This window comes from Arachis ipaensis, chromosome B04, assembly GCF_000816755.2.
Source record: "Arachis ipaensis cultivar K30076 chromosome B04, Araip1.1, whole genome shotgun sequence".
NCBI lineage: Eukaryota > Viridiplantae > Streptophyta > Magnoliopsida > Fabales > Fabaceae > Arachis > Arachis ipaensis.
The window spans coordinates 129,390,272-129,405,427 of record NC_029788.2 but is presented as its reverse complement, the minus strand read 5'-3'; the positions used below and the strand labels follow the sequence as shown (position 1 = coordinate 129,405,427).

Below are 15,156 nucleotides of genomic sequence, written 5' to 3'. Positions count from 1 at the left end.
ACATATGATATAAAATATGACTGCACGAATCGGGTTCTTTTAGAGAAAAAAAATGATAAAATAAAGAATAAAAGATTTAGTTATCTTTAAATTAAAATAATAAGATTGACTTATATTATGATTAAAAAATTACTTTTTATTTTACTAATTTTCATATTCTGAAATCTTTTTCATGTTCAAGTATTAGCTACTATCCAGAATGGGTTTAATTTTGTTTCATAACTTCTAAAAAGTAAACAAAAAATTTTATATAAAAACAAATTTACTATTAGGCTATATATATTCAATAGAAATATATTCAAACCGAGTTCAGTGAGGTCCATGCAGGGATGCACATGTGTTTTCAAAAAAATGAGTGAATATATAATGGGGAAATAGGACAGTGATAGAGAAAATAGTTTCCAGTTTATCAATTGTCAGTTAATTAGATGTATGTGAAGTCGTTTTCAAATTAATGCACAGTGAACTTTGCTATAAAACTCTCCATAAGCTCATACTAGGCGTTTAGATACAAGCGTTATATACCTATCTTTTAAGAAGAAATTAAGATTAAGATATACATGTTATTTTACGTACTTACGTTATTATATATAGGTCAAACTAGAAATTTGTAAGTCAGCCACGGCATTTGTTCAACTAAGAATTAATAATACTACGACGACCACAGGATAGATGCCTGCCGCCTGGCCAACAAATTTGAACGAGTAGTGTTGAATATGTACAAATAAAACGGCTTTCCATTTTTTTTTAAAAAATCATCCAATGATCCTTTGCGTCTCATTGTTGCTTTAAGAACTTAGATCCTTAGAGGATCTAAATAAATGATAAAATGATAGAGGTCATTCAGATAAAGACGTTTAAAACAAGGTTCTGAAAACCGAACCGGTCATTGAACCGTTCTAAGTACTGGTTCACTAGTTCATAGGTTCAACCGGTTTGACCGTGGTTGAACCGTAAAAACCGTTTTATAATAAAATAATAATTAAAATATAAATAAGCACATGAAAATATAATTATAGTCTAATCTAAACTTTAAAATATCATTCAAATTAAAAGTACTACATAAACCAAATGTTATAATCTCATTCAAATACAAATTCAAAGTTCAAAAGTCAACAAACAACCAATCAAACCTAACATAACATCATCAAAATGATCCAAGTTTGTCATCAATCATCAAAATTCTCTATAATTTGCTGCAGATTTGCCTCATTGATTTTCATTTTATTAATTCCCCCGCCCCCAAAAGTACTCAGACAAAATAAGCATTGGTAATGCGGTTTTCCATTTATATTCTGTAAAGCAACGTATCTCCAAGCAGGATCAGTTTTCCCCCTAACACTACAAGTTTGTGATTGATTTTCGTTACTCGCGGGAGGAAGAGAACGTTCATTCGAAGCAGAATTATTTTCAGCATTATTATTCCTAGATAGGTCTTGGTTTATACTTTCTTCCATACCTAAATATTACCAGCAATCCAACCCAATAATCTCAACTCTCAAGTTCACAATAAATGAACAAACAACATCCAAATTCCAAAATCAGAGTATACAAACAAGTACAACATCTCAGGTTCAAAAAATTCTTTGTTCACAAAATCAGAATTCACACAATCATGTCACAAAATCAGTTCATATTTCATCACAAAATCAGTTCATATTTCATCACAGTTTCATCAGAGTTCACAGAGTTCACATATCACTATATCAGTTCATAACAGTTTCAGAGAGTAGAGACTCAGAGTTCAGTTCATTAGAGTTCAGTTCATCAGAATCAATGAAATCACAAAATCAGTTCATAACAGTTTCAGAGAGTAGAGACTCAGAGTTCAGTTCATCAGAATCAATGAAATCACAACATCAGTTCATAACAAGATCAGAGAGTAGAGACTCAGAGTTTAGTTCATCAGAATCAGATTTCATCACAAAATCATGTTCATAACTAAATTAAAAATTACCTGGAAATGAGGAAATATGTTGCTTTCTCTCAGAGCTCGAAGGACAACGCTTCAACGCTTCAACGCTTCTCTATTGCTTTCTCAGAGGCAGAGCTCGATGGAGGTGACATGCGAAGTGGCTGAGGGCGCGACGGAGCTGAGTGCGCGACGGAGCTGACGGTAGGAAGCTGCTGACTGCGCGAGGTATCGGAAGGCGCGACGGACCCAATGGCGCCACAGAGCTGAAGGCGCGACGGAGGTGAGTGCGACGGCGGTGAGTGCGTTGAGGGCCTCGTGGAGTCGTGGGTGACTGGGTGTTGTTCTGTTCTGTGGGAGGCTGGAGTTGAGAACTGAGAAGCTGGAGGAAGTGGAGGCTGCGAAGGGGAAAAGGGAATTAGGGTTCCCTCAACACAAAACGGCAGCGTTTTGCTGCAAGGTTAAAAAACCGGCCGGGTCCCGATTCGGTTCGACCGACCGATAACCGGCCGGTTCGTCGGTTCAAGTCCGGGTTTCAAATTCTGCGGTTTTTCTTATTATCCGAACCGCTTCAGTGACTGGTTCACGGTTCGACCGGTTCGACCAGCCAGTTCGAACCGGTTTTCAGAACATTGGTTTTGAGTGAATGGTATTGGAGGCCTCACAATGGTTTACTTCATTCGGAACCCAACAGGAGGTTCGAAAATTTGCTAAGTAGCTTGCATAAGATAAAATAACAAAGGTTGTACATGGATCGAATAATATTCGTATATCCAGTGACGGACCCAGAAAAATCTAATATTTAAAAAATATTACTAATAACTAAAGTTACATTTAATTTTAAAATTAAATTTCAACATGATTATTAATTAATTTGCCAGTGTAGTGAAGTAAATTATAATTATTTGTTGATTAATTTATTTATTTTTTATTTTTTTAAAAAAACATAATCTAATAAAAAGACAAACATATGCATCTATATATATTTATTAATTACTTTATAAAATATTTGTCGGGCAAGTGCCCCTCTCTCCACTACTTCGGTCCGTCTCTGCGCATATCCGCGGTAATTATGTGCATCCGATCCGAATTTTGTGGATATTATCCGATCCGCACTATGCTAGGATTGGATTGCGGATTTGCCAATGATATCCACGGATCCGATTCGCATATCCGCACGTCTCATATAAATAATATAGTTTTATGATATCTTGTTTTAATTTTTTATGTTGTACTCTAACTTAGAATAATTAAACTTAGATATTGTGTTATTATTATTTTTTTTTGTTATTCAAGAAAATTTTTATTGATAATATTTTAGAAGTAAATAGGCTTAAACAGGAGAAAAATAAAATTTTTTGAACATTTTTTTGTAAAAGCAACTAAACAAGGCCTTAAAATAGTTTTTTTTAATTATGCTGATATACTCGATATCCGATCTGATCCCATCCGCAAGTATGCGGATCGGATCGGACCTAAAAAAACTGCGGATATCGTATCCGATCCGATCTGATGAGCGTAGTGCAGATCGGATAGAATTATAGACTATATTTAATCCGATCCGATCCGTGTGCAGGCCTAAAAGTAACCATTTTAGCACAAAAAAAACAAAACAAAACTAAAGTCGCCAAATACAATCCTATACTCACAGGTTTATCATTATGAGGTGTAGATTGAGATAAATCAATCTTTTCAACAAAATCTACATTGGGTGAGGCTCTCACTTTTGGCATCTTTTTCTTATAAACTTTCACTAATAAACTCTTATAACAGAATTCAGCAACACCATATACATCATAAATAAACTTCACTAATAAAGTCTTATAATAGAATTCAGCAAAACCATAACATCATAACTAAACTTCACTAATCATACTCTTATAACAAAATTCGGAACACATTATAACAGAATTTATAACACCATAAACACAATTTAAATAAAATTTACTAATAAACTCTTGTAACAGAATTTAGCAAAACCATAAACATCATAAATAAACTTCACTAATCATACTCTGATAACAAAATTCAAAACACATTATACCAGAATTCAGAACACTATAAAATGTCATAAATAAACTTCACTAATCATACTCTTATAACAAAATTCAAAACACATTATAACAGAATTTAGAACACCATAAGCATCATAAATAAACTTCATTAATAAAGTTCACTAATAATACTCTTTAGCATGTTATAGAATGCTTACCTTCTGTTGGTCCGAGAATTCAATTCTTCATTGCAAACATCACCTAAATCTTCTTTCAACCTTGATAGAAACCATTTTCATGCCTCAGTATTTTTACTGTCCACCACTACATAAGATATGACAAAGAAATGATTGTTTACGTCTTGTGCTATGCAGATAGGAGTTGTCTACCATTATATTCCTTCAGAAACCATTTATCAAGGCCAATCAACCGCCTGCAACTAGTCTTGAACCAAAGCTTACAAGCCTCAAGAGAGATGTAAAGCATATCAAACAGTGGCAAGTCCTCTGGTTGAGGTATTGTCCACATCACTGCTGTGGAACTTGGGTTGCTCCTTAACAGCTCACTCAAGTAGTCTTATATTTTATCGTATTGTTCTCCTTCTTTTTCAATTACTTGTTTCCTTGCAGCCTTCAAAGTTATTGTGATCATCTTGTCATGTAGTTGCATATTATACTCATCAACCATGTGCACCTTAGCATCTTTTGATATTAAGTTTGGCCGAGTTTTCAAAACCTTAACCAACTTGCTTGCAACCCATTTGTGGCCAACCATATTAGAACTAAAATTCCTCTCACACGTATGGTTATTTACAAAAGTTTTGATCTGATAGCAATAATCTCTAGAATTATATGAGATTATGAGGTATAGATTAACCACGGACATCCTTGCTTCTTCAGCACACGTCGCCCCTAATTCTTTCTGGTTCGTTCCTAATATATCAACATTCTTTTCTCTTATAGACAAAGTAATCCTTCAAGCACTTCTTGAACTCAGTCATTGTGTCAAACTAACTCCATACCCAACTCAAAGTATATTTCTCCATAGCCATAACCGGTTTTGTGCTTTGGCCATTTGTGTTTATTACCTCCCTCATCATCTGATGAAACAGGAGAGACCAATGCTTCACTCTCATAAACATACTATTTCTCTTCTTCAGAATCAACCTCTTCTATAATGGGCTCAACACTTTTAGTGTGACTTGACCCACTTTTATCTTGTCTAGAACCAGGTTGGGCCTTAGAACCATTAAGCCGAGTATGTTGTCCACCTATATTACCTCTAAACCAACTCCAACATTACCCCTTCTACTAGGATTAAAATTAGGCCTAGCATATTTTTTTCTCTTTCCAGCATACTTCCTTGAATTAGTCTTCTTCTTGTTCGTGTTTACATTCTCAGCAGCCTTCTCATTAGCACCACTGCACCACCCTTTCCATTATCACAATCATCTTTTCCATTAACAACCTTCTTTTTAATAGACGTCCTTAGCTTTCACTCTGTCTTTGTCACTACCAGTGTCACTACTTTTATCATATGCATCTAAAGGAGGATTGTATGCCTTATCCTCGAAACTCCCGTCATCTTCATCAAATGTGAATGAGGAAGAAAAATCATTAACTTGATTGATAACCTGACCTAAATCCTCGTTAACATAGCAAGGATCACCATTTGGGTGTTTAAAGTATAAATTAAAATTCAGACATTCGCTAATAAATTGTTTCTCAAATCATTTATCTCAAAACCTCTCTTAATCACGTGAAATTCAAATTCTAAATTTCAAGCTGTGAATTCTAATCACTACATTATAGCATAATCAGCATATTTTATAAATTTTTTAGTAATTCTTCTAAATTAAAAAAATTTACTAAATCTAAGTTTATTAGAAAAAATTTATGTACCTTTTTATTCAAATACTGCAATATCTTGTTATTATCCTTCCCAAGTCTTTCACTATAGTTAAATACAGATACTACAAAATTAGACATTTCCAACACCAACAAAAGATAAATTTAACAGCAATAACAATAGTTAATACATTTTAAAGTGGTTTCATAATAATACTACTAAGGCATAAAAGCTTAATAACATAATAAGAATACTTTTAATATCATGGACATGTTCTAAATTGATAAAAAAAATCTTCACCTCCGAATATAATTATAAACTATACTCCAAATAGTAAAATGATAAGAGATAGAGGTAGTTAAAGGTTTTATTATTTTCAAACATACGTACAGTCTTATAAATTGTACTGTTCCCTAACAATCTATCTTATTTCTTTATTTATATATTGGGATCTATCCTTGTAGAGCTAATAGGCAGAAAAAGGTATTTGAAGTTCTCTATCTTCACAAAGAATCAGATTATATATAAACTTTGTTAATTTATTAAATTTTCGAGTCCTCAATCTATCGATGAATATATTATTAATGATAACAATGAAAATGGAAGCAACATTACATTTGTTGTAGACTGTCACATAATGAGTTACCAATTTGTTTAAATACTGGTGTTTTTTTGTGATAGCTTGTCTGTTTGTTCCGACATTTGATTCCAATGGCTTAAGCTATGTTCTAATTTAACCATCATGCAAAATTTACATATAAACTATATTTCAAATTATAAGTTTTAAAGCATATTTAATGGGAGAGAGTATGAATAAAAGTATATTCAATTTGATCATATACATATAATAATAAAGAGAGTGAACAACGAAATTATTTTAACAATCAATTCTTCCGTCATGATGTTGTCAAAACGTTATTAATAATTCTGTGAGAACTAACTTCTTCCTCCAAGTGAAGCGTCGTCAACAAATTTTTGGAGAAAAAGAGTTAGGGCTTTTTGTAATTTCAGAGAATAAAAAAAGAGTTGTGATATTAGGATTGAACATTTTATTTTAAATAGAATTGTTAGGAATTGAATTGAATGATCTATTAATTTATCCATTCAGATTGATATTTAATTGATATGTATTTATGGTCAGTTAGCTCTAGAAAAAAATTAACACAGGGTTAATTTATCTAACAGAATTAAAAAATCAGTTATGCTGCACATACAAGTCTTTTTGCCTTACAAGTCATTGGACCAAATTCAATAGAAACTATACTCACCCACAAAAGCGTGTTAACACGCGCATTATGTTTCCAAAGCACTCCTTCACCATTATGAACGACTCTTCTTCTTCTTCTTTCTCGATGAAAACCACAACTGTCATTTTTCTTCGCGTTTCTCCTCCTCCTCCTCTTCTTCCTTCTTCTTCTCCTTCTTCTTTGTGTTTCTCCTTCTTTTTTTTGCGTGTTTCATCTTCATTGTCGTGTTTCTCCTCATTCTTCTTTTGATTTTGCAACATTATGTATTTTTTTCTTCGTTGTTTGATTTTTTCCTCCCTAAAAGAATTATGAGAATATGGAATAAGAAGATGAAGAAGAAGAAGCAGCAGAAGATGAGGAAGAGGAAGAGGAAGTGTTCTGAATTATGCAAAACTTATCAGAATAAAAATACACCCAAATATCTTCGTTTTACACCCAAATTTGCTGCAAATACAGAAATGAGTTATGTTACGTGTACACTAAAATCAACCACCAAAGTCAGCCACCAGTATAAAATACATACTGGAATACAAATATACATTGAAAATAAATTAAAGCACACATGTATTTATACATAAATACATTGGTGGCTAATTTTAATGGATGATTTTACTGTACAAATAGTATTTTTGTACAGAAAAATGTTTCCTCTAATGCTGCATTTTTTTCTTCTTCTTCTTCTTTTCCTTATTTCTTTCTTTCTTTTAGTTAAATGAATATAAGTTCATCCTCTTCCAAGTAATTTTGCAGCATTATGTGTTTCTTCTTCTTCTTTGTTTGATTTTTTTGTTTTTATTCTTGTTAAGGGAGTAAAACAAAAAAAAAAAAAACTTGAGAAAGTAAAACAAAAAGGAAAAAATGAATTAAAAAAAAAAGAAGAAGAAGATGGCGATGATGATGAAAAAAAAGAAGCAGCAGAATATGAGGAGAAGGAAGAAGAAGAGTTCTGAATTATGCAGAACTTATCAGAATAAAAATATACCCAAATATTTTCATTTTGCACCCAAATATCTTCGTGTTACACCCAAATATCTTCGTTCTACATCCAAATTTACTGCAAATACAGAAATGGGTTATGTTATGTATACACTAAAATCAACCACCAAAGTCAGCCACTAGTATAAAATATATATTGGAATACAAATATACATTGAAAATAAATTAAAGCACACATGTATTTATACACAAATACATTGGTGGCTGATTTTAGTGGCTGATTTTACTGTACAAATAGTATTTTTGTACAGAAAAATATTTCTTCTAATGCTGCATTTTTTTTTCTTCTTCTTCTTTTTCTTATTTCTTTCTTTCTTTCTTTTAATTTAATGAATGTAAATTTATCCTCTTCCAAATAATTTTGTAACATTATGTGTTTCTTCTTCTTCTTTATTTGATTTTTTTTTTGTTTTTATTCTTATTAAGAGAATAAAATAAGAAGAAACTTGAGAAGGTAAAACAAAACAGAAAAGACGAATAAGAAAAAAAGAAAAAGATGGTCATGATGATGAAAAAAAAAAGAATTAGAAGATGAGGATGGGGAAGAGGAAGAGTTCTGAATTATGCAGAACTTATCAGAATAAAAATACACCAAATATCTTCGTTTTACACCCAAATTTGCTGCAAATACAGAAATGGGTTATGTTACGTGTACACTAAAATTAACCACCAAAATCAGCCACTAGTATAAAATACATACTAGAATACAAATATACATTGATTCTTAATTTCGTTTCCCTTCTTATTTGTGCTTTGAACTCTTGTAGAAAAACTTGCAACCTTCGAATAATCATTGTAAAATTTTGCAGCATCTTCAAGAGTGTTAAAAGTCATCCCAACCTTGGGGACAAACTGATCATCAACACCACAAAAGGACTACAAAATACACTATATTAAAACAAGCATAAATTATAGAATACAAATACAACTATAAAACCATCATAAAAAATAACAAAAATCAGATTCATGAATTATAACTAAACAGAAACTAAAACAATTCAACTAAAAGAATAAGACAATTCACCCTCCGTCAGATGAAAAGTCATAAACTGTAAATACACCCAAATTTTTTTGAAATACACCCAAATATTCCTAGTCTAAACCCGAATGTCTGATATAAAATGGACAAAATTATTTTAATTCTAATGAGAATTAGTACATTAAATTCAATTCAAACAAGGAAGAATAAACAGCAAATATCACAGGCAATGTTCACGCATTATTCAGCTACACAATAAAAAATTACTAACTGGATTCAAATTCATACATAACAAATTTCATTGGATTCAGTTTCAAAATCCACTTTGCTCTAGTTCAACTGACAATTTGAAGTTGAATGATCCATTATTTTCAAAAACGATTTCAGAGCTTGATGTTAAAAAATAATGGAAATTGAGAATAACGAAAAAAGAGAATAGAGAAAGAAAAGCACGTATATGAAGAAAGATAAAGCAGAGAGAAACGCACGTAAACGACGAAGGGGAAGACAGACAAAAACTCACGAAAGAGATTGAAGAGAAAAGGCAAGAAATTCAAAAAAGGAAACGAAATCCTTTCAAAATAGGAAGTTATATATCCGCGCGTTGATTGAGTTAAAAATCTGTTAGAGGCGCGTGAAACATATGTGCATACCAAGCGAATTTGAGTGTAAAATTAATTAGAGGATTTGTAAGATTTGTAGAGCAAAATTACTTGGATATAAAGATTAGGGTAAAAAACCCAAATAAACCAAGGAGACTTCCAAAATACCCAAATCCGCCAAAACAAAAATCTACACGTGAATCCACCAGGACGAATTATTATGTAATTCGAATCAATAAGATTCGAATTATGCTCTCAAGTAATTCGAATTGATATAATTCGAATTATGTGCATGCAACGAGTTAAAGTAATTCGAATCAATATGATTCGAATTACTATGAAGGAGACAAAATGAAGCAATTCGAAACAATTCGTTTCGAATTATAATAAAGGAATTCGAGTTTAGTTAATTCGAATTACTAGGTTAGCTTGTGATACAACATAATTCGAAACAAATCGTTTCGAATTATAATTAAGGAATTCGAGTTTAGTTAATTCGAATTACTAGGTTAGCTTGTGATACAACATAATTCGAAACTTGTTTCGAATTATATATACATAGCACGAACCAGAGCTGTATATATATGCTGTGAACTCATGATGCTCTCAACAAAGAGGGGAGATGGCTAGTGAGGAGAGTTTCCTAGTGCTGGTACATTATAGAGGGTCGATTAAGAGAAAAACTCGGTCCGGCGTGAAGTTCACTGATAAGGATCCCCTATGTATTATCGTGACGCCAACAACCACCTACGATGCTCTTGTTAGCTGTGTGCTGGATAAGCTTGGTCTTGAAGGAGTTAAAAGGGTCAAGAAGTTTTTCTACCGCATTCCAACAGCGGTACTCCATGACACCGTGAAGTTTGATTGTTCCACAATCGGTAGTAACGAGGACTTGCAGGTTATGTTTCTTTGTCGTAGGCAGTTTCCCGAGGTAAGGACACCGGAGTTGTTGGCTAAGTTGGTTGATGTGGTATCTAGCTCGGGTGGTTCAAACCGGAATGCCAATACTATAGCCGCGGTTGCCGGCTCGAGCTCGAGACCTGCTGTTGCTTCGTCCTCTGCTCCTGTGTATGAGCCATCGATGCAGCCTGTTGCGTCCCCTTCGTTTGCCGTCGATCTGGGCGGGAATGTTGGAGACGAGGTTCGGCATGGGGAACATATTCCCACCGAGGTACATTGTCCCACACCGGCTGGTGTTGGTGATGGTTTGTTTGATGATCCAGAAGACGATGACGTGGAGCCGGATATGATCGCTGATGAAAGCGGCGATGATGTTGGAACTACTGTTCCGAGAAGGGCTACAGGTGGATCTAGTTCTGGCACACAGCAGTATCCACCCCATTTTTCCTCATTGGATCTGGATGCCATGCGGCAGGACGAAAATGCTCTGCAGCCCTCAGGATTTGGCGCTAGAGATACCGAGGGGTCTGCCGGTATGAACGAGTTTCAGGTTGGCCAACAATTTCAGGATAAAGATGAGGCGCTGTTGAATGTGAAGACGTACAGTATCCGCCGAGGGGTCCAGTACAAGGTCGTTGAGTCTGACTATCGCAGGTATGTGGGAAAGTGTTCTGAGTTTGGGAATGGGTGCACATGGCTGATTCGGTTGAGTCTCCGACAGCGGAAGGGTATCTGGGAAGTGAAGCGATACAACGGACCGCATACATGTCTCGCCAGCTCCATCTCCAGCGACCATAGGAGTCTGGACTACCATGTGATATCCACCTTCATTATGCCGATGGTTAGGGCTGATGCATCTGTGAACATCAAGGTGCTTCAAAATGCCACGGCCGCACACTTTGGGTTCAGGCCAACGTACAGGAGGGTATGGATGGTGAAGCAGAAGGCCGTTGCCGTCATATATGGGGACTGGGACGAGTCGTACAATGAGCTCCCTAGGTGGGTTTTAGGAGTTCAGCTGACGATGCCTGTCACTGTAGCCGTCCTCAGGACTTGCCCTGTTCGAGTTGGGGGACAGGTTGCAGCCAGGTGCTTCACGGTGACTGTTTACGACAGGGATAACTCGGAATACACCGTTGCTGAGACGACTCCGACAGGTTCATTCTCCCTTGGTACGTACAGGGTCTCATTAGGGTCTAAGACTTGTGATTGTGGATACTTCCAAGCACTTCATTTTCCCTGTCCGCACGCACTGGCATGCTGTGCTTATTCACGACTTACATGGCAGCCCTACGTCCACGAGGTCTATCGCCTTAGTTCCGTTTTCGGTGTTTATCAGATGGGATTTACACCTCCCATTCCAGAGGGTTTCTGGCCACCTTATGCCGGGCCAACCGTTATACCGGATCCGAATATGAGGCGTGCGCGGGAGGGTCGTCCTAGATCCACAAGAATCCGCACCAATATGGATGAAGCAGATCCGAACCGGCCAAAGAGATGTAGCCTCTGCAGGCAGCCAGGTCACACCAGGCGTAGTTGTCCACAAGGTGCAGGCCCCAGCGGGACTGCTGGAAATCAATAGGAGATTTGTTAATCTATTAGCATTTGTCTTCTACTTCAGTTAGCAACCATTGTGCTCCGTTGTACTAAGTTGTTTCCTATTAGTAATGAAACTTGTTATTCGTGCCAAATATTTCTGCTGAATATGTTTTAAATGATTGAAATTAATATCTAAAACAAACAACATAACCTCAAGGGATGACTCATAATGAATGACATAACATCAAACTATATATCATAACAGAAAAGTAGAAGACAACATAGTAAATGACATAACAAAACATCAAAGTACATACCATAACATCAAATAACATAACAACAACGTACATACCATAACAATGATAACCAACCAATAAGGTACACAATATAAATATAAGAACATGACATACACCACTATCCATAAATCATCTAAATAGGTGCGATCCAGTGCCGCAACGGCGTGGCAACCGTGTTCGGAAACTCCTCCGTATAAGTGGCTCCTCATCCTCAATCGACTCGTCGCTGTCATCCGGAACTGGCTGTCTAGGGGTCACAGGCGCAACATGCACGGGTCTGGATGATGACGGGCCGGCAACTGAATGTGACCCAATAGTCTGGGCCGATGCTGGGGTCCCACCCATGGCAAAAGGATGCGCAGGAGCTACCGTGGTAGGCTCGTTCAGATCTACATCCAGGGGTGCCTGTGTCCCTGTCGTCTGAACCCGTCCGGCTGCAGCCTCATCCTCCTGCATGATGGTCCGGATATCATCAAGGAAATGCGGTCCACCAAACTCGGCCACAATGCCATCACTAGCAAGCAAGTCTCCAAACATCGAGCCCGGACTCACCCATGGAGTACTCTCTTGAAGGGTATGATCATCACCGGGAACACCTACGAAGTAATCTCCAAGACCTCCACCACCAACCCCAGCATCAGTGTGAGTCGTGGGATCTCCCATACCAGATCCACGCGACCCACCCTCATGACCGCCCTGATGGGCCCTATCAACCCCCGCAACATCACCTCCCCTAGGCATCTGGGCACCCTCTCTAGCAGCACCCACCCTCCTCCTGCCTCCACGACCACGAACTCTCCCCCCACCCCTAACTGGATGGTCGACGTCATCCATAGCAAGATCCACCCCGTTCCACTCACGCTGGCTACGACGTGTCCCAACTCGTGCTCTCCGCTCAATACGACGTCTGTCAGGAACATCCTCGACCCGGTCCATATCTGGAAGTCGACCTGCACCCCTCTGCGTCGCCTCATCTAGAATAGGAATACCTCTCGGATCCCCCAATAACATCTCCGGCGACAAAAACCTCTTTCCGTGCTGATACCACCATGTCAAGAAATCATGTGACGGACCGGGGTCGGGCACGATGTCAAACTGTAGAATGTGCTCCGCACGCTCCTGCCAGTGAAGATGCCACTCAGCGTAATGTGCCGGGAACCAATGGTCACCTCCTCTCCCGTCCTTCGACATCAAGAAGTTGATGTTTAAGGCGGGAGACGGTGTGGGCTGAACGCCGCCAAACTGAGGTAAAACTCTATCAACCTGATGCCACTCCACAACCGCAAAATAAATCAGGGAGGTCCTGCACCGCCATAACATCGTATGCCGAGGCTCCAAGACCTCCGGATGGACAACCTGGATGACGTCGAGTGCGCTATAGGGCATCCATATGAACTGGAAAAATAAAAATTCAAACGTTCGTACACTTATGTTTGACAATATAAACTGAAACAATGACTTCAGATACACATATGTTCTGTATACTTACCTGCCGAGGCTGTAACAAGTCGATCTTCAGGCGAGCCATCTGTACCCGAGGTCCCTTGTTGCTAATCCCAGGATTGTAACCAGACCATCTGCGTACGAGAAACATTAAAATTGGTTGCATAATATGTCTGCTGAAACCAGGTGCAGTTGACTGCGAATTTCTGCACCTGGTTCTCGGGAGGTAAAACACCGAGCAACTCATGGAACCACTGCCAAGCAGGTCTCCCACCCTCAATGTAAAGGTGGAAGTCTATCAGGCAACCACTAACGTAATTTCCGTCCACTGGCAACCCCAGCTGGTATGCGACGTCCTGAAGCGTGATGGTGCACTCTCCGAACGGCATGTGGAAGGTGTGCGTCTCAGGCCGCCACCTCTCGACGAATGCGCTGACTAGGGGCTCGTCTAGTCGGAACCATCTGTCATTCAGTCTCGCAAGATGGTACAATCCGGCCATCTGCAAGTACGGAACGTACCTCTCATCAAGACGCATCCCCTGCTGCCGCCTAACGCTGGATATGCAACGACGAGGCTGGCCAATTCATAAACCGCATAATTAGAACAGATGCACAACCCACTAACATATACAATATGTTTCATAAGGAACCAGAATATAAATCGTGATGAGTAAAAGATATATGAAACAAACGACCAACATTTTATACACAAACCGCTCACTCAAACCACGTGCAAATACCATTAACAAAAACAGATGCATGTTCACATTTATCATAAATCACTACCGTTAACCGCTAAACCGCTTACTTAAACCGTTAACACTAAAATAAACCCCATAAAAAACCATTAACAAAACCCACTACCATACACCACCAACTCAAACCACCCCCCCTAAACCGCTAACCATCACTAAAACCACTATCCAAAACAATTAGCACAAACCGCTTACAAAAAACAATTTCAAATACCACTAACAAAAACCACTCGCCTAAACCGCTTGCTTTAACCGCTAACACTAAAATAAACCGCTATAAAAAACCATTAACAAAAAACCACTAGCCTACACCACTATCCTAAACCACTATCCTAAACCACTAACAGTAACATAAACCATTATCAAAAACTATTAACAAATACCGTTATCATAAACCGCTTTCATAAACCACTAACCTCGTCGTTGATCACACCGGCGATATGAGCAACTCCATCCAAACGATAAAGCCTTCCCGGATCGTCCCCCATCGACAAAAAAACCCGCTCTGGTCTTACTCGTACGAAAGGTTGGTCTTTTTCTCTGGGATTTGGTGGGGTTGGAGAAAGAGAAACTGATTCGAATGAACTTGGTTCGAACTCCTTTTTATAGCCGAAACCCTTGTAATTCGAATCAACTTGATTCGAA

At 37.5% G+C, this 15,156-nt stretch overlaps 3 protein-coding genes across 3 annotated transcripts; 1 reads left to right on the top strand and 2 right to left on the bottom strand.

Moving 5' to 3' along the window:
- On the top strand, positions 10,201-11,581 carry LOC110271628. The gene is made up of 2 exons (XM_021122648.1): positions 10,201-11,477; positions 11,557-11,581. Exons 1-2 carry the CDS (start codon positions 10,201-10,203, stop codon positions 11,579-11,581), a joined length of 1,302 nt encoding a protein of 433 aa, XP_020978307.1.
- On the bottom strand, positions 11,561-13,889 carry LOC110270808. The gene is made up of 3 exons (XM_021120243.1): positions 13,803-13,889; positions 12,523-13,708; positions 11,561-11,635 (listed from the first exon to the last, which is right to left on the bottom strand). The coding sequence occupies exons 1-3, from the start codon at positions 13,839-13,841 to the stop codon at positions 11,586-11,588; spliced, it is 1,275 nt and encodes a 424-aa protein (XP_020975902.1). The 5' UTR covers positions 13,842-13,889; the 3' UTR covers positions 11,561-11,585.
- On the bottom strand, positions 13,864-15,052 carry LOC110271627 (protein MAINTENANCE OF MERISTEMS-like). Its single transcript, XM_021122647.1, has 2 exons — positions 14,928-15,052; positions 13,864-14,331 (listed from the first exon to the last, which is right to left on the bottom strand). The coding sequence occupies exons 1-2, from the start codon at positions 14,997-14,999 to the stop codon at positions 13,864-13,866; spliced, it is 540 nt and encodes a 179-aa protein (XP_020978306.1). The 5' UTR covers positions 15,000-15,052.

Excerpts from the sequence above, each read along its gene's own strand:
- LOC110271628 (XM_021122648.1), top strand. The coding sequence starts at position 10,201 with ATGGCTAGTGAGGAGAGTTTCCTAGTGCTGGTACATTATAGAGGGTCG. Across the intron at positions 11,478-11,556 it reads TCGTACAATGAGCTCCCTAG|GTTGCAGCCAGGTGCTTCAC; the intron begins GTGGGTTTTAGG and ends GTTGGGGGACAG.
- LOC110270808 (XM_021120243.1), bottom strand. The coding sequence starts at position 13,841 with ATGGCTCGCCTGAAGATCGACTTGTTACAGCCTCGGCAG. Across the intron at positions 13,709-13,802 it reads ACTTGTTACAGCCTCGGCAG|TTCATATGGATGCCCTATAG; the intron begins GTAAGTATACAG and ends TTATTTTTCCAG. Across the intron at positions 11,636-12,522 it reads CAGCGACGAGTCGATTGAGG|CTGTCGGAGTCGTCTCAGCA; the intron begins ATGAGGAGCCAC and ends GGGAGAATGAAC.
- LOC110271627 (XM_021122647.1), bottom strand. The coding sequence starts at position 14,999 with ATGGGGGACGATCCGGGAAGGCTTTATCGTTTGGATGGAGTTGCTCAT. Across the intron at positions 14,332-14,927 it reads CCGGTGTGATCAACGACGAG|CCTCGTCGTTGCATATCCAG; the intron begins GTTAGTGGTTTA and ends TGAATTGGCCAG.